Source organism: Sitophilus oryzae, unplaced genomic scaffold (assembly GCF_002938485.1).
Source record: "Sitophilus oryzae breed Bouriz unplaced genomic scaffold, Soryzae_2.0 scaffold_1184_pilon_pilon, whole genome shotgun sequence".
NCBI classification, from domain to species: Eukaryota; Metazoa; Arthropoda; class Insecta; order Coleoptera; family Curculionidae; genus Sitophilus; species Sitophilus oryzae.
The window spans coordinates 2,600,199-2,625,629 of NW_022145820.1; the positions used below are offsets into that span (position 1 = coordinate 2,600,199).

At 30.4% G+C, this 25,431-nt stretch overlaps 6 protein-coding genes and 1 long non-coding RNA gene across 8 annotated transcripts; 4 read left to right on the top strand and 3 right to left on the bottom strand.

Annotated features, from left to right (window-relative positions):
* The first annotated feature begins 756 nt into the window (after positions 1-756).
* LOC115891531 (E3 ubiquitin-protein ligase PPP1R11-like) lies at positions 757-9,994 on the top strand. Of its 2 annotated transcripts, XM_030912014.1 has the most exons (4): positions 757-1,015; positions 3,851-3,965; positions 4,053-4,274; positions 9,859-9,994. In XM_030912014.1, exons 1-3 carry the CDS (start codon positions 935-937, stop codon positions 4,262-4,264), a joined length of 408 nt encoding a protein of 135 aa, XP_030767874.1. In that variant the 5' UTR covers positions 757-934; the 3' UTR covers positions 4,265-4,274; positions 9,859-9,994. The 2 variants fall into 2 exon arrangements, with proteins under 2 accessions (XP_030767874.1, XP_030767873.1); XM_030912013.1 differs by lacking the exon at positions 9,859-9,994 and having other exon boundaries at positions 4,053-4,405.
* On the top strand, positions 1,022-2,636 carry LOC115891529 (succinate--hydroxymethylglutarate CoA-transferase). Its single transcript, XM_030912012.1, has 2 exons — positions 1,022-1,718; positions 1,776-2,636. The coding sequence occupies exons 1-2, from the start codon at positions 1,094-1,096 to the stop codon at positions 2,450-2,452; spliced, it is 1,302 nt and encodes a 433-aa protein (XP_030767872.1). The 5' UTR covers positions 1,022-1,093; the 3' UTR covers positions 2,453-2,636.
* Positions 9,185-13,945, bottom strand: LOC115891528 (F-box/WD repeat-containing protein 5). Its single transcript, XM_030912011.1, has 9 exons — positions 13,622-13,945; positions 13,413-13,567; positions 13,087-13,261; positions 12,856-13,022; positions 12,587-12,800; positions 12,257-12,526; positions 11,973-12,198; positions 11,538-11,750; positions 9,185-10,019 (listed from the first exon to the last, which is right to left on the bottom strand). Exons 1-9 carry the CDS (start codon positions 13,821-13,823, stop codon positions 9,725-9,727), a joined length of 1,917 nt encoding a protein of 638 aa, XP_030767871.1. The 5' UTR covers positions 13,824-13,945; the 3' UTR covers positions 9,185-9,724.
* A 297-nt stretch (positions 13,946-14,242) lies between these two features.
* Positions 14,243-17,053, top strand: LOC115891532 (major facilitator superfamily domain-containing protein 1-like). Its single transcript, XM_030912015.1, has 7 exons — positions 14,243-14,664; positions 14,918-15,068; positions 15,129-15,254; positions 15,310-15,518; positions 15,582-15,792; positions 16,688-16,901; positions 16,952-17,053. Exons 1-7 carry the CDS (start codon positions 14,526-14,528, stop codon positions 17,051-17,053), a joined length of 1,152 nt encoding a protein of 383 aa, XP_030767875.1. The 5' UTR covers positions 14,243-14,525.
* A 2,314-nt stretch (positions 17,054-19,367) lies between these two features.
* Positions 19,368-20,552, top strand: LOC115891537. Its single transcript, XR_004051874.1, has 2 exons — positions 19,368-20,120; positions 20,175-20,552. It is a non-coding gene; the product is annotated as an uncharacterized LOC115891537 (long non-coding RNA).
* Positions 20,553-20,555: 3 nt separating this feature from the next.
* On the bottom strand, positions 20,556-21,991 carry LOC115891534 (peptide chain release factor 1-like, mitochondrial). The gene is made up of 3 exons (XM_030912018.1): positions 21,140-21,991; positions 20,833-21,091; positions 20,556-20,776 (listed from the first exon to the last, which is right to left on the bottom strand). Exons 1-3 carry the CDS (start codon positions 21,940-21,942, stop codon positions 20,627-20,629), a joined length of 1,212 nt encoding a protein of 403 aa, XP_030767878.1. The 5' UTR covers positions 21,943-21,991; the 3' UTR covers positions 20,556-20,626.
* A 374-nt stretch (positions 21,992-22,365) lies between these two features.
* Positions 22,366-25,363, bottom strand: LOC115891533 (regulator of chromosome condensation). The gene is made up of 2 exons (XM_030912017.1): positions 25,129-25,363; positions 22,366-25,052 (listed from the first exon to the last, which is right to left on the bottom strand). Exon 2 carries the CDS (start codon positions 25,021-25,023, stop codon positions 23,719-23,721), a length of 1,305 nt encoding a protein of 434 aa, XP_030767877.1. The 5' UTR covers positions 25,024-25,052; positions 25,129-25,363; the 3' UTR covers positions 22,366-23,718.
* Between the last annotated feature and the right edge of the window lie 68 nt (positions 25,364-25,431).

Sequence of the window (25,431 nt, forward strand, 5' to 3'; positions counted from 1 at the left end):
GCTTGATGTGTCAGGAAACATTTTTTGGAAGTCAGCTTCGGATTTTTTTTTTCTCAAAAATTATGCGCGGAGGCGTTGTTTTACAAGAGAGAAAAAATGTAGTAAACACTACAAGGACCGTTTTACAAAAAAAAAGAGTCGTCGGTAGGGAGTTTAAAAATAATTCTACTAAAAATTATTTGGAGGTAGAGGTAATTTTCACCCTTCACGCGTATACATATTTTCTTGATTTTTGTAAAAGTCAAATGTTATTACCGTACTTAGCAAAACATAGACACCCAAAATCTCATTGAAATCGGAATAAGGGTTTTTAAAATATCTTAAATTAATAATGTGTATGTGTATATTTATTTAAAGTTGTTATTAGATGTCATCTAATGCACAAACAAAGCACTTTTATATAGGGGTAAATTTAAATTGTGTCCAATGAACTTCTTCTGATTCCAAAAATACGTAGTAGTTCTGTCCACGGAATATTGGGACACCCTGTAGGTATATGAATTTATCCCTCAAAATACCATATTTATTACGTTACCGTATTTACTTAAGGTTACGAGAACTCTCTATAACCGTACGTTTTATTTGCGTTTTTATGAAGCGTAAAAAACATGTAAAATACTATGTTTTGAAATTTAAAAAATAGTTTTTTTCTGCAGTTTTTTACACGCCCATTCCTGAACCTAGGGTATAGAAAACTAACAATACAGGATATAAGTAAGTGTGTCTATGCCTACACCAAACGTAAAAGAAGAATTGGATCATATGTTTTGTGTCAGTGTCACTTTCTTAAATGTCAATAAACGTTTGTTTTGAACGTTTTGAACCTAAAAATCAGTATTAAAAATTACATATCTAATATAACTAGGAAGATAAATAAATTACTTAAAATCTAAATTATTAATTTTATATAAGCTAAAAAAATACTTTAAACATTATGTCTGACTCAGTACCATCTCCACAACACCCAGAAACTTCTACTTCGACTGTGACCTTGGTTGAAACCGCTGATGAACAGGTAAACTTGTTATCGTTAATTTATTTTTGTTATCTAATATTTAATTTTAAATTTCTTTACTATATCTAAGCGTTAACAATGTTTTGTCGTACTTTATTAACTTGTTTTTATCCAAAAGGTGGATATAATATTAACAAAAATACTTCTTTTAAACTCTTACATAAAAGTAACAAATGTACAACAAAATCTCCATTAGAAGGAATTAGAGTATTAGATCTAACAAGAATTGTAGCAGGTCCCTATTGCACTATGGTGTTGGGTGATTTAGGTGCAGAAGTTATAAAGATTGAAAAACCTGGCACTGGAGATGAATCAAGATTATGGGGTCCACCTTTCATTGGTGAAACGAAAGAGTCCTGTTACTTTGTTTGTTTTAACCGCAATAAGAAAAGCGTTTGTGTTAATATACAGACAGAAAAAGGCAGAGATATAATTTATTCTCTTGCTAAAGTATCAGATGTTCTAGTTGAAAATTATGTTCCCGGAAAACTGGATTCATTAAAATTAGGGTACGAGCATATTAAAAATATAGCTCCACATTTGATATATTGTTCAATAACTGGTTTTGGACCAGATGGTCCATATAGCAAGAGGCCTGGTTATGATGTAATAGCTGCTTCATTGGGTGGATTGTTACATATAACCGGACCAAGGGATGGGGAACCGTGTAAAGTTGGGGTAGCTTTGGTTGATGTTGCCACAGGTATATTATATAAAAAAATACCAAATTTAAAATATATTTAATAATATTATTTGATAGGATTGTATGCTCATGGAGCTATATTGGCTGCTCTTCTGAAGAGGCTAAAAACGGGTCAAGGACAGAAAATTGATTGTGATCTGCTCTCCACGCAGTTGTCAACTTTGATTAACATAGGCTCTAATTATCTTAATGCAGGGAAAGAGGCATCGAGATGGGGTACAGCTCATCAAAGTATTGTTCCTTACCAGGCTTTTTCTACTAAAGATGGATATTATACCATTGGCACTGGCTCAGACAAACAATTTGTAGAATTGTGCAATTTATTAGGATTAGATAATTTATCTAAAAATCCAAAATTCGAAACAAATAAAACAAGAGTTGAAAATCGAGACGAACTGATAAATATTTTAAGTCAAAAATTATCATCAAAAACCAATGATAAATGGAAAGAAATATTTAGTCAATCTTCGTTCCCTAACGGCCCTGTAAATAATCTGACAGCTGTATTTAATGATCCCCATGTAAAATATACTGACATAGTGAAAACTTTAGACCATCCTGTGGCAGGTAAAGTTAAGGTTGTAGGGCCTCCTGTTAGGTACAGTGATGGTGGAAATGAAATTCGTAGTGCGCCACCTATACTGGGACAACATACTGCAGACATACTAAGAGATATATTAGAGTATGGTGAACAAGAAATTAATGACCTCAAAAATAGCAATATAATTTCTTAAAAAAATCGTTTATGGTGTTCTTGTTATTGTATTTTACTCTTTTTTTACTATTTTATATATTTTATCCCTTGTTAGGTACTTATACTAATACCTAACATGATAAAGGTGTTTAGCTTTTATTCTACTTATTTGTGTAATTTAATGAATTGTGTAAATATAATTTGTGATAAATTGTTATACATAATACCTGTTGTTTAATTTGTACAACCTTAAACAATAAGAACTAACCAAAAACTACAAAATAAACACCACATAAACCAAAATCAGTGGTCTATATTTCAAACCTTTGACAAGGAAAAAGAGGTCTCTTTCCCTCTCAAGTTTCAAACGGTAAGGCAATGGTAGAGATACCCTATATACAGGGTGTCAATGACAAATTAGGATTGATTAATGCATTCAATTGTTTTTGGTCACTTCCTGTTTTACCGGAAATGACTACAACTTTTGATTTTTAAATGGCACCCTCGGTATTTTTTTACCTTATTCGATAAAAAATAACATTCTGAATAGAATGACAGATCATATGTCAAATTTTGACATTCTCGCTTAATTAAAAATGGTATTTTAAAATTCAATCTAGAGTGTCATGGCTATGTTAAAAACAGTAATTCTTAATCAAGGAGCCTTGGAAAAATAGATTTGATCCTCTAATGTTTTTAGTGTCTTGTCCTGACCAGTTAGAAAATGCACAAATCGTATTTTTGCTTTGGCTTGTGGCTCAATAGCATATTCCGAAAAAGCATTTTTTTACGAATAATTTGATACCACACACTTGGTATTTCGAGTCAAATTTTCGTTACGAACCGCAAGTTATAATTTCAAATAAACCATATGCGAAAATGTCAAAAATTGACATATGATATGTCATTCTATTCAGATAATCTAGCTAATAAAGTAAAAAAATACCGAAGGTGCCATTTAAAAATCAAAAGTTGTGGTTATTTCCGGTGAAACAGGAAGTAACCGAAAATAATTGAACACCTCAATCAATCCTAATTTATGTCATATATTAAAATACGAAATCTCGTTTTTTTAACTGGAAAAATAAAAAAGTTACAGGTTTGAGTCACATTTGAGACGCACCCTGTATATATTTACAATGTTCTTAAAAATAAACAAAATATATTATTTTTATTTACGTTTTCGAGAGCTGTAACTTCTTAGGAAAGCATTTTAGGGCACATGTTCATAGGAACTTTTTGTTTTATTTTTACCTGTAGAATAACTCAACGAATACACGATTATATGACACCCTGTATACTATTTAAAACTTAAGAATGATTATCTTTGTCTTACTAATAAAAATATAGATCTGATTTAGAATGACCAAATTTTCAATAGTGACATTTGACATTCATAAATGACTGATCTACACTTTTAAAAAATATTATTTTTCAGGATCATTCTGTTCCACGAGTTACAGTGAAATTAAAAAAACCCAAAGTAAATAGAAAAGTACAGTGGAGTACAGAAACAGTAGATAATGAAAATTTAGGAAAGAAAAAATCGAAATGTAAGTAAAATTCAGCTACTACTAATATATTTTAATATATCAGGATGATTGAGTAAATTTTTACATATAAGATCGGTTTGTTTTCAGGTTGTTGCATTTACAAGAAACCGCTGAAATTTGGTGAAAGCTCATCTTCGGACTCCTCAGATGACGAGTGTGAACATTGTCAAGGCCACGTCGAAAAGAAAAAAAGTGACAGTACAACAACCAAGCATGAAGATTCCAGTGTGACAGAAACTGTTAGTAGGGATTTACCAGTTCCATGTTCAGGAGAGCCAGGACAGGCTTCAATAGAGTAGATATCACAAGGTGTTTAAATATACTATTTTGTTTTAAGATATTTTCATTAAATCATTCCTTTTACGGTTCTTTAAATGTAATTTTGTTGCTAATGTTCAATTTCATATTTTATCGATATTAACTAAAATGACTGAAATTACCACGACTCTTTAATTTTTCCTTCTTTTCCACTTATTTGTTATACAAATGATTTTAGATTACAGTTGCATACAAGAGTAAACTACCTATCAGTAGGTACTTTGAGATTCATTAAATGAAGCTGACGTGATTTTATCAGTTAAGTAAAGATAAAAGAAGTGCGACAGAAGAACTTTGAATGCAAATAAATATTACAAATGAGTGGGGCGCACACTATATTGTAAGTTCTGATAAATTCATAAGAATTTGTACAATTTTTAATTAATTGGTTATTACCTATTAATATACAGGGTCCGGCAATAGTGCGTCGGGCATCTGTAGCTGCTAGAATAAAAAACTTGAGAATATTGTTTAAGTGTAAGCCTGAAGTATAGGTTGTTAACTGGACAGTTACTTATAGGGGAACAGAATGGCAACACTGCCTATTGAGAACGCATGCACTTATAGGGTTTTCTGCCGACTCGTCCCGTCGCGCGTCGCGTCGTCTATCGAAGAGCGGGCCGAGGTTGCCATATTTCAACCATAAAGCTCTTGCCGCGAGTAATAAACCAATTAACAACCTGTATACTAGGATGTATTTCAGGAAAATATTTTAACTTCTACAGAGTAGCTCAAAAAAGTGTGAGTGGATCAGGATGATTTATTTAAATGGAACACCCTGTATATAATTGCATTTTTGGCTTCTAAGATGTGAGTAAATATATTTCAGTACTTTCAGATATATTAATAAATAAATAAAAATATATATTTTTCAGCCTTTCTTAAAAAAACATATTAAAAATACAAGAATAACTGTCCTGAAATCAAAACTATATTAAGTATTTATTTTAGATGGACTGTACTTACTTTACTATAAATGGCATAATCTTAAATTATACAGAGTGTTCAAAATTCTACGCCAAATTTTCTAAAATATAAAATAATTTTTCTTTTTTTTAAATGGAACACCCTGTAGATTATTTTCTATTAGATGGGGAATTAAAAAATGAACATTTTTTGTATTTATAGTATTTCAAAAATTTGAACAGTTTCGCAGATACTCGCGATTCGCGATATTATTTCATATGGCTCTTTCAACGGTAAAATCCTGAGAGAAAAATCTTCAGGAAAAATCATTGGGTGGCTTTGATAAACATTTCCTGTGTTAATGTTTTTTAATTCTCCGTCTATTAACCAAATCATATACATTTAAAAAGAAATGAAGAAAAGTTATTTTGTATTTTAGAAAGTTTGGAGTAGAATTTTGAACGCCCTGTATGATTTAAGATTTTGATGTTTACAGCGAAGTTAAGTGCAGACCATCTAAAATAAATACCTAATATAGTGTTGATTTTTAACTTTTTAAGAAATACTGCAAAATAATATATTTTTTATTTTTATTTATTAATATCTCTGAAGCTACTGAAATATATTTACTAATATCTTAGGATTATGTAAAGTGGTCAGAAAGGAAGCCAAAAATGCCCTAAAATAATACACCTACAGGGTGTTCCATTTAAAAAAAAAATCATCCCGATCCACTCACACTTTTTTGAGCCACCCTATAGAAATTAAAATATTTCCCTGAAATACATCCTGGTACATACTTTGGGTTTGCACTTAAACAAAATTCTTAAGTTTTTTATTCTAGGAGCTACAGGCTACAGATACCCGACGCACTATTGCCGGACCCTGTATTGCTACTCTTCTGCCAATAATATGTTGTGAATTACACACTAACGGAGTAATGGATTTGTGATAAGATGTGATAAGAAATAACCAAAAAAACATTACCTTACTAGTTTCTCAAAAAAGGGTATTCCAAAAATCAAATTAAAACCACACTAAAATTTATTTACGAAAATTGCTTACAATAGTTCAGAATACACAAGTCAAGAACATACAAGTAACTTGAAATTCATATGATTTAATATTTTATACTATTTCTGTAAATACTTTATTTTAAAAAGTTGTGTCTTTGTAAAATATTCAAATAAATATACAGATATGATAGATATTGTTAGCAAATAAATTAATCCTTCATTATGTATAAAAAACAAAATATAAGAGAAATATTACAGTATAGGTCTACCAATCAAAAAGTTTTAGAAACAAGTGATCTTTGTCTTTGACAGTTAAAGAAATTGTAATGTATAATTTTTCACACAATGTTTATCTGTCATTATCTACTGCATGCTTGATCATAAAACTTCTTGAACACGTTTTGTACCCTGTGATATTAAATACACAGAGAGATTCAAATCGATATCCAATAAGTCTAACCAAAATTCAATATTTGTTTATCATCTATTAAAAATCAATATAAAACCTACTAATGTTTTAATGCATTATGAGTAGGGCTTCCAAACCTGGATCCTGGTGTATGTTTATCCCCGAAATCCCGATATTAAATCCCGGGATCCCTAAAATCTAAAATGCTTCGATTTTATGCACTTTAGTCTTTCAAAGACCATACTTTATTTATACTAAGCAGAACATCAATATCTAAAAGTTACATTTCCGTGTTTGCTATATTTCATTTTTTATTGCAACAAGAATAGTATTTTTTTACTTACTAAATATGAATGTTACTTTGACTTATCTATTTTAATAAAGCCCTTTTCTCATTTTCTTTTTGATAATATTATGTAGCTGCATTTTTGTTACGTATTTCTTTAGATTTAAAAAAATATAATTCTGATAATCAATCCCTGTGGATCCCGGGATTATAAGTTCTTATCACGGGATTTCAAAATGGGATCCCGATCCCGAAAATTGGAAACCCTAAATTCACAATTTTGCTTGTCTCTGGATTATTTTTAAAATAATGTTGATATTTATGTTGAAACAATATCATTTAATAGATATCTCACTCAATGATTGTTATACTAAACTTAATTTAGAAACTCCATCTCAAATATGCACAGCATTATTTATAAAGTTGATATTATAAAGTATAAAGAATATATTATAAATGTATAAATCTAGTATAAATTATTCTGATATAATTTCCAAAATCTAGTAAGTATAAGTAATTGCACAGGTGTTTTGGAAACAATAACTCCTCAACACTGTTGAGTTTATACTTAGAGTCTATATTAAAAATTAATTTTATACAGGGTGCGCCATAAAGTTCCCAACAAAGGGTAAAAATTATTTTACTGAAAAAAGTTTACATGACATTATTTCAGTGTGTCCAAAAATAAAATTTTCTAGCATATGTCATGAAACAAGTGTTATGGTGCCAAATTACAAAAATTTCCAATAAAATTCTAGTTAAAAACATATGATTTTTTGAAAATCTTCCGAAAAATATCCAAAATTGATAATTTTTAAAAAGGCAGTATATTTATAAAACTGCATATAATTAATCGTCTAATCAAACACATAAAAACCCTTTATCTTTAACTTTCACCATGACAGTTGCTGAGATAGTGAAATAATTCCGCCCTAAACTTTTTTCAATAACTCAAATAATAAAAATGTCCCTATTCGTTGCATATTTTAGGGCACACCCTGTAGAATAAGCAAAAAATAAATTAACGTTTTTAAATACACAAACTTTATACCGGCATAGCTAAAGCAATATTGTGAATGAATAGAAATAAATAATAGCCTGCTGAATTCCAAAAAATATATACAAATATTAGACATTAAGAAATGTCAAAATGACACCATTTTACTTGGGGCTTCTTATTCATTTTCAAATGTACAACGAATTTTAATTCATAACAATATTGTACACATTATTTGATTGCAACCAATATAACATGATAAACTACTAAAATTAAATAACAAATTTTCATAAGGTTTCGTTCATATTAGCCATCAATAAAAATCGGTATCAATAAATAAAAAAATGGCGTAAGGGTTTGCTCGGAAATGAAGATGACTAGTCATTTTATGTTAAATTATATGGTGAATGTCCTCGATCATAATTTTCTAGACAATTTGACGCCGTTTTTTCGATTATTCGGTAAATAACTTTTTTAATAAAATCCTAAAAAAACTAGATACTTATATACACAAAAATAAACATAAATTTCTTTAACATTGAGATAGTAAATTTACTAGGTTGCGGAGCTTCAATATTAAGTGACATGTATGTTTCCTTAACCAAGATTTATGTTATTTTATGAAAGAAAAAAATAATAGATATTTAATAACTAGATTCAGTATTTTTTATAATTTGTACAGAGCGCAGGATTGAAAAAATTGTTGCCAACAAACTTACTATCAACATATTAACATAAAGGTTATGCAATAAAATTGAAAAACTTTTATGTCTATAGATTTCAAAAATCTTCTTTGCACATGCAAAAAGTAAGGTAGGTGATAAAATAGCGAAAAAAAAGTCAATAAAAAAATGCTCAAAACTTTATTTTACGTTCATGTACCCAATTCCATAGATTCATAGGGACTTAAGCTTCATTCAGAACCTCCCAATTAGTGGAACAAATTAGTGGTTTTAATTACACTTTATACTTTTTAGTTTACGATCATTCACAATTTTTACAAAACACAATTAAAATTAATAGAATATCCTAGCAACAGCTTGCGTTAGTCAGTTGTATCTACAGAGAAAGCCTAATATTTAGCTTATAAAACAATCAACTTTTGATTTCTAACCATAATTTCTCATGACGGAAGATAATCAAAGACCAAAATGACATTTCTCGCAAATTTTGAATTATAATTAGTGGAAAAGTTAAAATTTTGATAACTACTCGTATTTCTACTAATTGAAAATGTCTACCACTAATTTTGACGTTCTGAATTCTTACATTGAAATTAAAGGAACAAACTTCTACGCTAATTGAAACCACTAATTTATTCTACTAATTGCGAGGTTCAGAATGAAGCTTTAAGAATATTAATTTGTCAATAATTTTTCGTAAAATAAATAAAAACCAGTATTTTTTCTTACCAAGGGAGTAAGAACGCTCGCACACACACCGGCAAAATCGGTGCACATTAACACCCCACTATTTTTTTACACCTAAACCCATTATTTGCATATGCAAAGAATATTTTGAACATAAATATACCAAAATTATTTTTTGTTAATGGACACTGTGAAGTAACTCCGCTCACCCTGTATATCTATTATTACATTGCATGACAGATATGGATTCACTTCGACGTGGTTGTAAAACGTTAATATGGACAGAGCTACAGATTTTAAATAATTTTACTCTCTAAGCACTGGATATTTTTCTAATTAATTTTAAACGGATAAAAATGATTGCTAAAGCGTCCAAAAAATTGGTGTCATTTTTTTATATATTAGATTATCTACTTAAATTGTATATATGTCTATATAAAGCTTTATAGCGAACCTATTACCTAGATCTGTGCTGTGAAAACGGTACGACTTCACTCTTATAACTTTTCCTCTTTTTAGCTTCCTTCCTTAGTTCAACTCCGACCTCAAAATTGTTAATATCTAAACCTAATTCTTTAACTTTGAACCTAGATCGCCAAATTTTTATGTGAAAATCGTCAGATGTGGTGACCAGCATTTCCGGATCTTTGGGATTGAACGCGACGGAATTTACGACGTCTTGATGGGGGAACTTGGCTAAACAAACTCCATAATGGCGGTCCCAGAGATAGCCGTGATTGTCTTCGGCACCACTGAAAATCGTAACAGTTTTCGGTTAAGGATATACAGGATTCTGTAACACTGCGTTGGGTATATCCCACTTCTATATTACTAATTGTAAGAGATGTTTCAGGAAAATATAAAACAAAAAACATTAGATGGCTATGATACAAACTAACTGTTAAAACGGCCATATAATGTAATAATACCTCTCGAATATTCCATTAAAAAATCACCGTTTTTCACTCACATTTTTGCAAATAACGTTCAAATATATTATTTAAACGTATTTGCTTTTCTGAGACACGATATGACATTTCATTCAGTAAAGTAGGACATAGACCCACGCCCGACGTACTGTTTCAGGACCCTGTAACCCAAGCAGGCAAAAGTTATATATAATAATGTATATCATTGACAGATACGTTTATGTAAAATAGGAATAATTGAACTCGTTTGGGACACTTAATTTGTTTATACAGACGAGACGATGCCAGTATAATTAAGACAGTATCGGGGTATATAACAGCCCCAAACCAGTCCAGTGGACTTACACATAGACAATGGAACAAAATATAGTTTATCTGAAGTCAGTTGGAATGGATTGGAACATTTAATTTCTTAATTATTTCGCTGTATGAACCCACTACTAATGTGGTGAATTGCTCCTTCTTATTTTTAATGATATTTTTCATTGATTTTGTATTGATTTTGATGGCAAGAGGTAATAATAATATTCTTTGAAGCACTTATGGTTTTTGTTAGAAAAAAATATGTTTATAATTGCTGTCCTCCATTCACGCAGTTGTGCAGCTCTGAACTGTTCGAGAACGCGATACTCTCACTCCATTCATAAACTCAAGTTCAGAGTTCAGAACTGTTCCGCGCCATATGAAGGCACCAGGCTATCGCGCACAGCTCCTTTTAGAACCGTTCTCGAGTAACCCAGGGCGTAAAGCACTGGAACTTGAAGTTCGCGACGCGAATGGAGGAAATGAGATATTGGTCTCTTTACAATTTTAACCCAGAGGTGCAACTGATATTGGCTATATGTATAATATAATTCTTTAAAATAAATAAAATCCAACCAGATGCAAGGAAAATGTATTTTTACTACTTAATTTACTATTATAAAATTAGCAGGTTCAAAAAATATGTTTATGGCCTGCATTTTGTAAATTTAAATAAAAATTTCAAATATCTTCTTTGAAAAAACGTAAAAAACGTTAGTTAATTTTACTGTTTATAAATGGAACTAAATTTTAACTCCGATCTAGCTTTACTGATAGTACTTATAATAACACATACTTGAATCACTCTTTACTAAAAATTGATTTCTAAGAATTGCTGGACACCATGTATAAGAAAATCTGCTATAAAATGTTCTCTTTTTTCACCAAATGTAAATGCATGCATATAAAACGTGTTGTATCTGTGATTCATCATAAAATTAAAATATTATGAAAACTATATTGGTAGTCTTATTGAATATACTGTATTTAATATCTCATATGGCCTAGTATTTACTGTTTTAATAACGTGTTACATACCTGGCTACATATTCATTGCACACATCCAAAAAGATAAAAAAGCACTCATTGTTTGGTGTATAAGCTTTATGAGCCCTTAGCATTGTACCAACTTGTTTGAACGTCACCAAATCGATGACATGAATGTCAATTTCTTGAGCTATTGGTGGGGGGTCTAAGGGATTGGTGATGACATAATTTTCCGGCCAGGATCTACTGTTTACATATAGATATCTAAAAAATATTTATTTTTTCTTATACCTCTTTGTGACATGACTTTGAAATTCAATAAAACTTAAAAATGCATGTAAACATACAAATTGAAATAAAATATAAACAACCATTATCTTTCAAAAATAATAAATTAAATAATTTCTTAATAAAGTTACAATGTTACACTTTTCTCTGAACAGCCAGTGTTTGTAAACTTCTGTAAATTACTTAGTTTTGACTTGCCTATGGTCTGGACTAAGTCCCATTCCAACAATATGTCCATGCAAATCAATAAGATGATCAGGTTTATCAAATTTTTCAGCAAATTTCTCAAACCAGGCAGAATCTTGTGGAGGACTTCCTGACCTCTTTTGTTCCTTACGCTGCTCCAATAACACCAATCTTTCTTTTAGAGATGGACCTGGATCCATTTTCTTAGGAAATACAAATGGTTTTATCCTCTTAAATCCTGGAAAGTGTTTTATAGTTACCAACACTTAAAATTACTAAAAATAATAAAAAACTACCTATTTGATGAGGGGTATATGTTTTGTTTCCTGTAGTAAATATCAAATATTTATCATTCAAAGAATCAGTTTCATCACTGGACGTAGAATGGTCATCATCATCAAAGCCTTCATCTTTATTATCATCTTGATCCATTTCATAATCACTATCATCACAAGCTTGTTCGCTTTGTTCAAATTCAACTTTACGATACTCTGAGTTATACCAAATTGGATTGGCAAAGTCATTGTTGGCTCTCATTGCATTTACAATTGGGATTTCATCAAAAACTGCAAAATGGTATTTTAGTTGTAAATATCTATGTAATAAAATCCATCTTTATATTTTACCTGATTTGCTGCATGTTGGAACATTGTTCATATCTCTATGACTCACTGGGTTTCCATGTTCGAATATAACCCCCTGGTCCACAGGAACTCCAGCATATTCATTTTCATCTAAACTTACATTTTCTGCATTTGATAAACAATTGGCTACCATAATTGCTCTTATAGAACTTGCATTTCTATTGTAAAATCGAAACAAGCAATGTGTTATAGGCGTCTAAAAATTATTTTTTTATTTAATAAACAACAAATAACAGAAAATATGCATATACCAGCTCAGAATCTGTCTCTTGAGATGCTCTAGTTAGCCATAAGTGGGATGTGCTAACTAAATGAGCCAACCAGTGTAAATCTCCCGACAAAAGGTATTGGTCACTGTACCAGGTACCAAAAATGTCGTAAGGCTTATTAACAACTCTACATTGAAGCTCAAAGCCATCTAGAAACAAAAATTTTAGAATTGCCATTAGTACCAAGTAGCATTTTAAATTAAGTATTTTTACCTAAACTAAAAACTGCAATTTCTCCAGATGTACTATGTGTTGTGCCAAAATGAACTCCTGATACAAGAAGCAAAGTATCAGTTTCATTAAATTGAGAGTACTGAGTATATTTCCATTTAAAATGTTTCATATTTTTGCTATATTTTACAGTAGCTGGATAATTTGAATGCCAGACCTACAATCATACAGTTTTGTCAATGCATTGTATTAATTTGGTACAATCCTTGTTTGTAAATTGAGAATATACAACAGAATCATTAACCAACTATTTTCTTTTGTTTAAAGCAGTTTAAAGTGAATAAAACCTTGACTACATAATTACTTACAGTCACGTAACCATCTTTGGAACAAGTAGCAAAATACCGTCCATTATGAGAAAAACTAACATGTAACACTTGATGACTATGTTCTGTTAACGTTTCTGTCTGAACAACTGGTACTTTATAACAAAGGCGTTTAAATTCTTCGTACCAACTTTTCCCTAGATAAAATAAATTATGTTATACAATAATTAATAAAAATATTAAATTCGTACCTGCAACGACTGGAACTGATCTATCCACCAAAAAATTTTTGTAGAATAAATCTCTCCATAGCAGATCATTTCTACTTGCTTCGAACCAAAGTTTACAAACTTCACCAGCAGACAGCAAGTCCTTGTATGTAAGATGCTGGAATATTTTATATAAAGCAGGATATGGTAGATAACACCACAAACTCCCTTCCAGTTCGTTCATTTTTCAGTTAGTCTTAAAATGGTCTTAAATTAATTCTTTTTATATCCATTAACTGGCTATTCCATAATAACAATAACAATTGTCAAGATCAAAACAGAAATCAGCTGAAAATGACAAATTATGAAATGAAGTTAGCAATGAAAATGATAAAAGTGTAGATATCAAGGATGGGCGTGTAAAAAACCTTATTTTTAATAAAAAAAATGAAAACGAAAAAGTAAGTAAATCAAAACCACCCAAAATTCTATATTTCTAAAATACTACGTTTACACTGTTTACAGGATAGTACAGCATCTTTAACTACGTATATTGTCGACAATCTACAAAGCTTATCGATACCCTTGATCGCTACCTATGAAATTCCCAGCCCTATTTGACAGAAAGGGAAATCACCAGTCGGAATGTCACTGTCACTAGTGTCGGTTGTCATTTGTCACTGTATTTTCAAACGTGTTTTCGAAACATTAGGAGTGATTTATTAAAAACAAAAGCTTTGTATTATCAATTCTATTATTAAAGTTCATTTTTTATATTATTGCTGTGGTTTATATCTTAAATATTTAAATGTTTAAATCAAAGCTACATAACCGTGTTAGTCATAACCTTTGTTGTGTAAACTAGGTTATCAGATAATTTTATTGTAAATTGTCCAATTAAAGTTCAGTATCTTGGAGACAGTCATTGGATTTGATTTAATTTACAATGGAGGGTGGACCAAACATTCAAGTATCTGTAAGGGACGATGAAACAATATGTGATAAATGTTACTTTACATGTTGCCATCCAAATGGCAAGGGCCATCGATTTATTGCACTTGTATTCATGTGCTTCCTAGGATTTGGTAAGTTATGTTTGAAATCCATTTTCAAATTTAATAAATGTTTATATACGAAAACTTCTATTTACACCCTTATATTATTGACTCTTGATGTCCCAGAATATTATTGCTTGTGAATAAGGATTCTTTTATGCCACATTTTAGGTATACAGTTGTTACCGTTACTTAACAGTACCTAATTATATTAGTTTTGCATGAACACATAAAGGAATGAATATCTAATGTCTACTTAGTAAATAAATAAATCATATTTTAGGATCGTATTTTTGTTATGACAATCCAAGTGCTCTTCAGGGACATGTTAAATCAGATCTCAATATAACAGAAAAAGAATATACAGCTCTTTACTCTGTTTATTCATGGCCAAATGTTATAATGTGTTTTATCGGAGGATTTCTTTTAGACAGGTTTAATAATATACAGCGTAATTTATTACTTTTTTATTATAAGTATTATATCAATTCCAGAATTTTTGGAATAAGAGCTGGAACAAACATATTCATGGGCTTGACATTTTTGGGCCAAATTATGTTTGCATTTGGAACCCTTTGGAAGCAATTATGGTTTATGTTAATAGGAAGATTTGTTTTTGGGTATAATTTATATGCATTAATATATTATTTAAATATATCTATTTGTCCTTTATAGCATTGGAGCAGAATCTTTAGCTGTGGCTCAAAATAATTATGCAGTGTTATGGTTTAAAGGGAAAGAATTAAACATGGTTTTTGGTCTACAGTTGAGTTTTGCTAGAGTGGGAAGTACGGTAAACTTTTGGGTTATGGAGCCTATTTACAAATGGATAAATCAAGGAGTTAGCGATATAGTACATGTATTAGGATATGCTTTATTTATAGGTTGTCTATAACTGCAACAATACAGCCAAGGGATTATTAATATCTTTTATATTTTTATTTTAGCTTCAGCAACATGTTTACTTTCAATGTTGTGTTCATTAATACTAGGTGTAATGGACAAACGAGCAGAGAGATTAACAAGAAGGGCTGAAGTTCAGAATAGTGAAATAGTGAAAATAACAGATGTAAAGGACTTCAAACTGACCTTTTGGCTAGTTACCTTAGTATGTGTAACTTATTATGTTGCCATTTTTCCATTTATAACAGTAGGACAGTAAGTATTATGAAAATAGGTATAAATATAGCATTACTATATTTTGGGTACATCTAGATTGACTATTTTACATAAATAAATTTATCCAAAAATCTCTAAAGATATACATATAGAGAAGGAAGGATTTTGTATAAGCCGTATCAGCTGCTAAACTATTTAGCAGCATAGATATATAAAGAAATTTCCTACTAATAAATAGATATTAAAAATCTTTAGTACAGTATTGGGGCAAGATTTTTTTGAGTCCGGTATCCACTTTTATATTAAATTTACAATTCTGTCCCTGTTCTAACAGATCTTTAATTAAAAAGGATTGCGAATACTGTTCAAATTTATTAAAGATCTGTTAGAACAGGGACAGAATTGTAAATTTAATATAAAAGGGGATACTGGACTCTATGCTAAACATTTCTGAAAAAATCTTGCCCCAATACTGTACTAAAGATTTTCAATATCTATTAGTAGGAAATTTGAAATTTCTTTATATATCTATGCTGCTAAATAGTTTAGCAGCTGATATGGCTTATATCTTTATACACAACTTCTGTCCCTCTCCCATCAATTTTAAGATTTTTAAGAATAAACCACCTTCTATTATCAATACAATTTCTGTCCCTCATCCAACAGATTTTTAAGAAATTGTGGAACAGTTCACAGTCCTTTTTAATTATCTTTAATACATATATAACTTCTGTCCCTTCTCCCAACGAAAAAAAGAAGTGACACAGTTCACGACCTACCTATTTTGATTATTTACTTCTATTAAACTTCTATCCGTGTTCCAACAAATTTTTAAGAGATTTACTACCCTTTCTTTATTAAGATTGTATAAGAAACGAGTATAGCATTAATCAAAATTGAGTTACTCTTAAATCTGATAAGGAAATATTTTCAGAGAGTTTTTTAAAGACCGTTTTAACATGAACGACGAGAATGCCGATCGGATAAGCAGCTTAATATACTTAATATCTGGAGTTGGTTCACCTCTTACAGGCTTATTGATTGATAAAACTGGTTTAAATGTTTTTTGGATCCTTGTCTCTGTAGTCCTTACTGTTATATCACATGTTCTGTTGGGTTTTACATATGTAAATCCTTTTGTTGGAGTAGTAAGTTTAATTTGTTGTCTTTTTTAACAATTTATTTAGAAAAAAAATAGTCTCTTTTAGGTATTGCATACTCCGGCTTAGCAAGCGGACTGTGGCCATTGGTAGCTTTAATCATACCAGAGTATCAACTTGGAACTGCCTATGGAGTGTAAGAATTATAATTTAGCTTATATATTTACCTTTTTTCTAGATTTCTCAAACCTGTTAGGTTTTAAATTTAAACACAAATGTTTCAAAAAAATTTGTAGATGATTTTATGTGTTGTTTGAGTAGTTTAATAATTTACTTGCCAATAGATCTTTAGCCCATTTTCAAGATATATGTAGGTACTTTATTAGCTTTCTATGATTTCTAAGTTTACTTTTAATGAATAATTTATAATCTACCTCCTTATTTTCATATTCTGAGTTTATCATTTATTAAAAAAAAATGGAGATGGGAACGCCCGTTACGACAGAGACAACCTATCTATCGCTCGTGTCGCACTCGTTATAACCTAAAACAATAACACAACAATAACAAGATATTGTCTGACCGCATGTTCCAGCTATTTATGAATGAGATGCTCAGTCTATATTTTATTTTAAGTCTATGGGAAGACCATATACTAACGTATGAAATATCGTTTCCTTATCTGGAAAAATAAAAAATTTAAAGGGGTGAGCCACTTTTAAGAAACACCCGGTATATTAAGAGCAGTTTTTTATTAATTCCTTTGTTATCTGGTATGTTGAATTTATTCCCTAGGAACTTTTTTTTTCTCCCAACAGTATTTTTCCCTGTTGTTTCAAAGTTTTTATCCACACCCCACACCCTGTATTCGTTCTATAATATATGGATACCGCTCAAAGTATAAATCAGCTGCCATTTGCTTCTGTTTGTTAGATTCAATATAACATTCTAACATATTTCTCAAAATTTTCAAATTTACTAATTTTTTTTCATCAAAGGTATGTCCCGATCACCATGACAACCGTTTATTTTGTTACTCGGCGCGGCCTACTATCTACTTAATGGATATTTTAAGAAAATTTTGAAATGTTGAGGTTAATAGTGAAAATAAATATAGAGTGTGATATATTTTCGAGAAGCTTATGCCAATCTGAATAAGAAAATTTAAAAATATACAGGGGGTTCTATTTAAAAAAACAAAAGTATAGTTAATATCTCAAAAAATATTTTTTTTTGAAAAAAGTCTGACTACGCCACTGCATTCTACACAGAAAAGTGCCTTTAGAATGTATAATTCATTTTTCCGTGGTTGCCGAAATAAACGAACTATCGAACATCTTTAAAAAGGACTAAATTTGAGAATCCCCCTGTAGCTTCGAAACCGATCAAGATAGCCACGATCCGTTTGCGCCATTGTAATTTTTTCAAAAAAAGAACCCGAGACTGCAGTATCAAAATTTGAGTATTTCTCACGGTTTCCTAGATACCCTATAGAAACAACCAAAATGGTCCACCCTGTACAGTTCTAATATACTTTCTGTTTCGATTCTAATCTAGTTATATAAAAAAAGAAACAAAACATAATAAATATCCTTATTTTCAAACAGAAATTTAATTTTAAATTATTTTGCTGCTAAATTAATTTAATGATTTTACGATGATAGATAATTTTACGATGATAGACAATTTTCTGTCAGTTGCTACATCATTAACGATTTTTTTCTCTTAAGTAGGTTGTTATACCTCAATTACTTCTAAGTATAATTTTGCAACAGCATGTTTTATTGTTCAGGTAATAAGTTTATCTGTGTTTGAATCTGTCTATTAAAATTTCGAAATGATACACTACAATTAATTAGATTGGAAGCAAATTTCAAGATAATTTGATAATAAAATTAGAAACAAAGTAAAGACGTTCTTAGCCAATTAGTTCTTGACTGCGGCAAGTTTAGGGTCAATATTAATACTTAATTTATTTATAAAATAATTATCCGTTTTTCATTATGTCGTCAGTAGTTGTATTGATTATTTATTTTTATTTATATTTTATATATTTGTGGCTGTGTTATATTGACTGGTGAACAATAATTAATATTTTATGTGGTTTCCAATGTTCGTTGCATATGTGTATTTGTCATATTTGTTATAGGGATACAGGATGGTCCAAATAGTAATCGGGAAACTTCGGCATCATATTCTGCAGATAAAAATAAGTAAAAAAGTTCGTATAAAATCATGTCTTAAAATGTTTCGTTTAAGAGATACAGGGTGGAGAAGTTTTATTTCTTTTTTTTTCAAGTAATTTCTGAACTAACTTCCATATTTCGATAAAAATAGGTGTCTGAGCGTTTTTTGACATGAAAAATTCGATTTCGATGCCAGTATGACTCCTACTTGTAAGGGACCCCACCTGCATATTTTTTCACTGTTTTGAGAAGTAATAACTTTTCGTCGTTACCTGTATAAAACTGAACTTTTTTACTTATTTTCATCTGCAGTATATGCTGCCGAAGGTTCCCGAATACAATTCGGGCTACCCTGTATAAAAAAATTTGGCGTCCAAGGTTAAATTGGCTATCCCAAATAGTTGTTTAATTTATGTTATATGTTTTGTGCATGGATATAATTTCCTAAAAATATATTTGTGTGGTGTCTTCTTTCAATAATTCATCAACTAACTGAATGTGCATTAAATTCGTTTACAGCGCTATAGTAGCACATGCTCATGAAGAACCTACTGTCAAATCTGACTGAAGGATAGATGGAGATATTAAATTAATATGAACAAAAGGCGACGCTAATATAAGCCAAAATAAAAATTATTTATTTTCTGTGTTTTATTCTTCTTCAACAATGGCAAAAAGCCATCAAATATGTTTAATATATGATTATCCCTATTTAAAAAAAAATCTCAAGTGGTCCTTTATATCAGTATAAATTCGCTCTACAATTACATTTTTATTAATTTGTTAAAATGATTGAGATAATTACAAGTCATATAATTCTAATTATTTTCGACGTTTCCAAAAAATTATCTTAAGTATTTTAGGAATATTAATGTAAATTGAATTTCTTACCATTTAATTAATTTTTATCAATTATTTTAAAAGGGCTCAGTTAATCGAAAGACAAAGACTTCTTGCTGCAGAAGAAGCCCAGTCAGTGAGCGAAATCAGCTCTTTAGAAGGGAGTTTAAATGCCTCAGAGTCAATTAATGCTGAAGATATGCGATATAGAAATAGATATTTAAATAAAATTGGAGCCGAGGTATGGTAAATTACGGTTTGACTTGAAAAAATTGTTCAGTACTTTTTATTTTAGTTACCTCCTTCATAACAACAATGGAAGTTAAGGTTTCAGACTATACACATAGCATGAATTGTGATATTTTAGGAAAATTTGATCTTTGTTTATGTAAGATACAAATTTGTATATCTCAAATAATGAAAAGTTAATTTTGTCAATTATGTATCCTATATATTTGTTGATCGATCTTTAGGACCAATATGCATACAAGTATGCAATTTGTTATGATCTTTCGAGAGACAATAACACATTTTTGACAAATATAAAATGTAAGATTTGATGACAATTTAGTTTTAAAATTTATTTTTATAAGCAATAATTATACATATAGGTGTGCTATATTTATGTTAAGTTGTAAATATATTTATAAGTTAATAAAAATCAAATCATGTATGTCTTTGTTTTTCTTTAATAATTATTAGTTAATGTTAGTTTATAATTTTTTGCCTAATTCTTAAATAACTCGATTATCTATTTCTAATTAATTTTAATAAACTATCTATTTTTGACTGTCTATTTACTTGTTGAATCATATCTTCTAAATCATTACCACCTTGCAAAAAAACTTTTAAATTATGAAAATGGACTCCTTCTAATCTGTGATCTGTTATTCTATCCTAAAAAGTAATGCAGGTATTATTAAATAATTACATATCAAAAACTTCTCCCAAACCTGACTGTAATTATAGGTACGGATTTTTTCATTACGATTACTTGATCTAACTTGACTTTTTCTCGTTGCTTCGGTTTGAGCCAATTGTTCATCCAGTTCTTTTTGGTAAAGAAGTACTCTCAACTTTGCCATTGCAAGTTTCCTATTCTTTATTTGCGAGCGATCTACTTGACATTCTACCACAAGGTTTGTTGGCAAATGAGTAATTCTTACTGCACTATCTGTTGTGTTAACATGTTGACCACCTGCACCTGATGATCTAGAAATACAGAGTGCCTAATCTCTTTTAAAAGTATTCTGATATTACCTTTTTGTTTCAATTCTTAAATCTTTCTGTTCTATAGTAATATCTATTTCGCTCGGTTGGGGTAGAGCTACTACAGATACAGTGCTGGTATGAACTCTCCCAGCTTTTTCTGTGGCTGGTATACGTTGTACTCTATGAACACCAGCCTCATATTTGAAATATTGAAAAGCCATAGGGCCATCGACCAAAACTGAAGCATGACGTAGACCTCCTATATCAGTTTTCAAATAATCTATGATTTCATAGTGCCAACCCTTATATTCAATAAATCCCAAATACATATCATACATTTCTTGTGCAAAAAGCATAGCTTCTTGTCCACCGACACCAGCTTGAACTTCCAACAAAATTGAATCAAACAGATCTTCCTTGTTATGTGGTAAGATTGCTTCAATTAAATTATTTTCCAATTCTTCTAATTTATCTCCAAGTTGCCTTTTTTCGTCTTTTGCCATGTTAGAAACATCTTGATCACCTGACTCTATAAGTTCTCTTAAACTTGAAATATTACCTAACACTGTATGTCTCTCTTCAAGTATAGTAATTATTGGTTTCAGTTCGTGATATCTGGATGCTGTAAGATAACTGTCGCTTTTTGATATCTCAACATACTCTTGTTGAATTCGTGAAATGTACTCATCTAAGCTAACATCATTTATACATAAAGAAGTTTTTGAGTTACATGCTGTTGAATGAGACAACCACACATTTCTATAAACGGAGTGAAATAAGTTACGCGTCTTTTTTATCTCCGAATATCTAATTTTATGTAGCCTTCTTAAATAAATTAACACTGGAAACATTTTTTACAAAACTAAAATCTTTGGCTATAGAAAATAACCTACCTTTGGCCTTTCTTTGGGGGGGGGGTATTGCAAAAAAAAAAAAAAGAATAGTCGTCTTTTTATTTTAAAGGCCTAGACTGCTAGGACTCTCCGGCCTTTTGACAAGAGCTTTTTTCGGATCCTTGTTATTACCGATTCTGAACCGTCCTAGAACTCTGCAGCGCATACGCAAATGAAATAATATCCACACCATTACCGAAAAAATAATATACTGGGTGTTTCATTTAAAAAAATACGAAGAAAAATTATATAGCCATCGCTGACGCCGTTTTTTTTTCGATCATACGGTATCCGTGTACGGTATGTATCAAACACAGTATCAAAGGCTATTCTCTGATCAAAGGGTAAATAGGTATGTACCTATATAAAAAAAAGTTAAAATGTTAATTAACTTTTATTTTCAAATCCAATAATATAGCTTAGCAGGAAATTACAAATCTCAAATAACAAGTAAGGTACCACATAACTCAGTTCATAACAGACTTCATAAAGTTACGTCTAATAAAATTAATACTAAATACAATACAAAGGAGATGACAGTGAGTGATATTAAACATTTAACGATTAAAATCTAAAAAATATGTAATGATTAAGAAGTTATTAATATATCAAATTTACTTGAAAAAATATGTTACTATATAGTCTGTCCAACAAGAACATTATGTGATAGTTGCATTTGTCATTTTAATGCACACATACATATATTTCCTGTTGTCTATCGAAATCTTCCCTGACTTGTTGGACATACTTTACATCAGATATAACAGGTAATTTTTTTTATAAAGAATTAGCCAATATAAAAATATTTCAAATCTAATTTTACTTCTCACATAATTATCCAAGAATGTACAATATTTACCATTGCAGGTATTAAAGTCCAACAAAAATATCAACAAAAACAAATTGATTTATTTCTGTTATTTACATATAAGCGCACATTTTAAGGTGGTAATGATAATAAAGTAATTCTTGGATAACATTTTCATTTTTTAATATATATAAACTTTGACATTTCACAAATATGGACATTATATCTGGTAACCAGAAAAATGTGTCTAGACAAAATTGATACAAATGTGTTTTGTAACGATGCACCTAAAATGATGGTTTGTATGAAGAATATTTTGATTTTAAGATTCATTAATATTTTATTATTTAATCTACTTCAAACTTTATTTAACTCTCCTGCTGTACCACTATATTTTAGTAAATACACTTTAGCAGCATTTAAAAGATCAACAGAAATATGCAATAATCAAATAATTTTAATTAATTTTCTATTAATTGTACCTATTACAATTAATTATACTATTACAATAAGAAAGTATCTTAGTAAATTGGTTAGGCTACTAGTACACTATCAAATTTCTTTGTCAAAGATTTTATTTAAGAGATATTTTATGAATAATTTGACAGTGTAATATGTGTGATTTTATAAAGTATTATATATTAACATTGTCAAATTTTTCATCAATATCTTTTATAAAAGATCTTTGACAAAGAAATTTGATAGTGTAATAGTGGCCTTACATACCGTAATGGTTTAGAAGAAACAAAATGATGAACATAAAAACAATTATATTCTGTGCGTTCCTTGTTATAAAGCTTGTAAAATTTAAGTAAATTAAATAAACCATCCTTTTATATACCTACTTATGAGAATACATACTACTCTTACATGAAAATGATAGTATTGTACTGCATTGTCAGCTTAAACTAGAACTGGAAAAGCCATTATTTCCCATTTGTTAGTCCGTTTTTGTTGTTACTGTCAGACTCACAAAGAATCACTGTGTGCTGCCCACCACTAGACACTCTAATCACTTTCCTATCTTTTAATTGTTTGCTTTGAATGAGAGTAGGTTCAAAACAGTCTTCTTCTTCTCCAAGACCAAGTTGGCCATTTGAACCCATGCCCCAACCAAACAACTGACCTTCCTCTGTAACGGCAAAGGAAGTACAAGATCCACATGCAATATTTGTGACCTTCTTGTCTGATAAACCTTTTACTTCTGTTAACACCTTTGCATCTTCACAATCTTTCCCTAATCCGAGACGCCCATATTCCTTTCTCCCTAATGTAAAAACTTTACCAGCGTTAGTCAAGCCTATAGTATGATGTTGACCACTGGAAATAACTTGCCATGTATATTTAGAAAACTCCAATGATTTCTTTGGAAAAAATTCTGGTGCTTGTATATCCAAACCAATTTGATTAAAATTATTTAAGCCAAATACATAAATATCATTGCCATCAGCAACTTTTACAAACGTACAATATATTCCTGCCCATATGTTGTCAAAATGAAGTTTTAAGCTGAGTTTTACATTTATAGGAGCTGGTTTAACTAACTTTGCTATGTTTCCTTTATCAATACCATTCCTAGCATTTCGACTGCTACCTCTAACAGAAGTGCGCCCTAGCTGACCCTGCTCTGCGCATCCACATGTCCACACTTCACCTTGAATGGTCAAAAATACGATATGATCAGCACCAGATGCTATTTTAACTATGTGCTGATTTTTTATTATCTCATATGGTAATGGTTCGTTGCCATTTACCGTCATACCCATATTACCATGAGAATCTCTGAAAGTGCCCCAAGCAAATACTCGCCCATCATCTAACAAGGCGACAGTATGGGAGTCTCCTGTAGAAATTTGAACAACTTTTCCTGGTAGTGCTACTTCACCAGGTATAAACTCTGCATCTTCTTGTCCATCGGTAATTCTACCCAGTGCACCTTCGTCATTACATCCAAAAGTCAAAACCTTTCCATCTTTTGTCAAACATGCAGTATGCATTCCTCCAGCACATATATCTGTGATTTCAGAAGTCAGGTTAACTAGTGCAGGTCTTGATTTTTCTAAGACGTCAGGACCTAAGCCCAACTGTCCTACATCACCTGCCCCTGTTACTAAAATTACACCTTTGATAGTGTTTCTTGGAAATTTTGTTTGATCTAGTGTAAATTTGGTTCTTTTTGGTTTGGCAACTTCATTTAAATGGGATTCTATATTTTTTCTTTTAGGTGCCATTATGTTTGTAATCAATCCACCCAATCAAACTTAAATAGATAAATATATTGAAGAAATAAGACCACAAGACTATCGAAAAAGTGTGAGAACTTAAAATGAACTTACTTAAAGCAACAAATCACAAGCAAAAACCGCTTATGAGCTGTCAAAAATTAAGGTTAAGATGTGGTTAAGATTATGGAGATTAGTACAGATTAAGTAATATTGACAGGCAATGTCGCCAACAGTTATTGTCAGCAAACCGCCAAATACCTAGTTAAAATCCTTAAATTTAAAATGAAAAACTTATTAATTAATGTTTATTTGTGTACAGGCAGCTTTTATAGACAAATACAATCTTTTTATTCAGGCCAAAATGTGAATAAGCCAACGGGTAGATCCACAAGGATGTAACTACGCAGCCCTGAT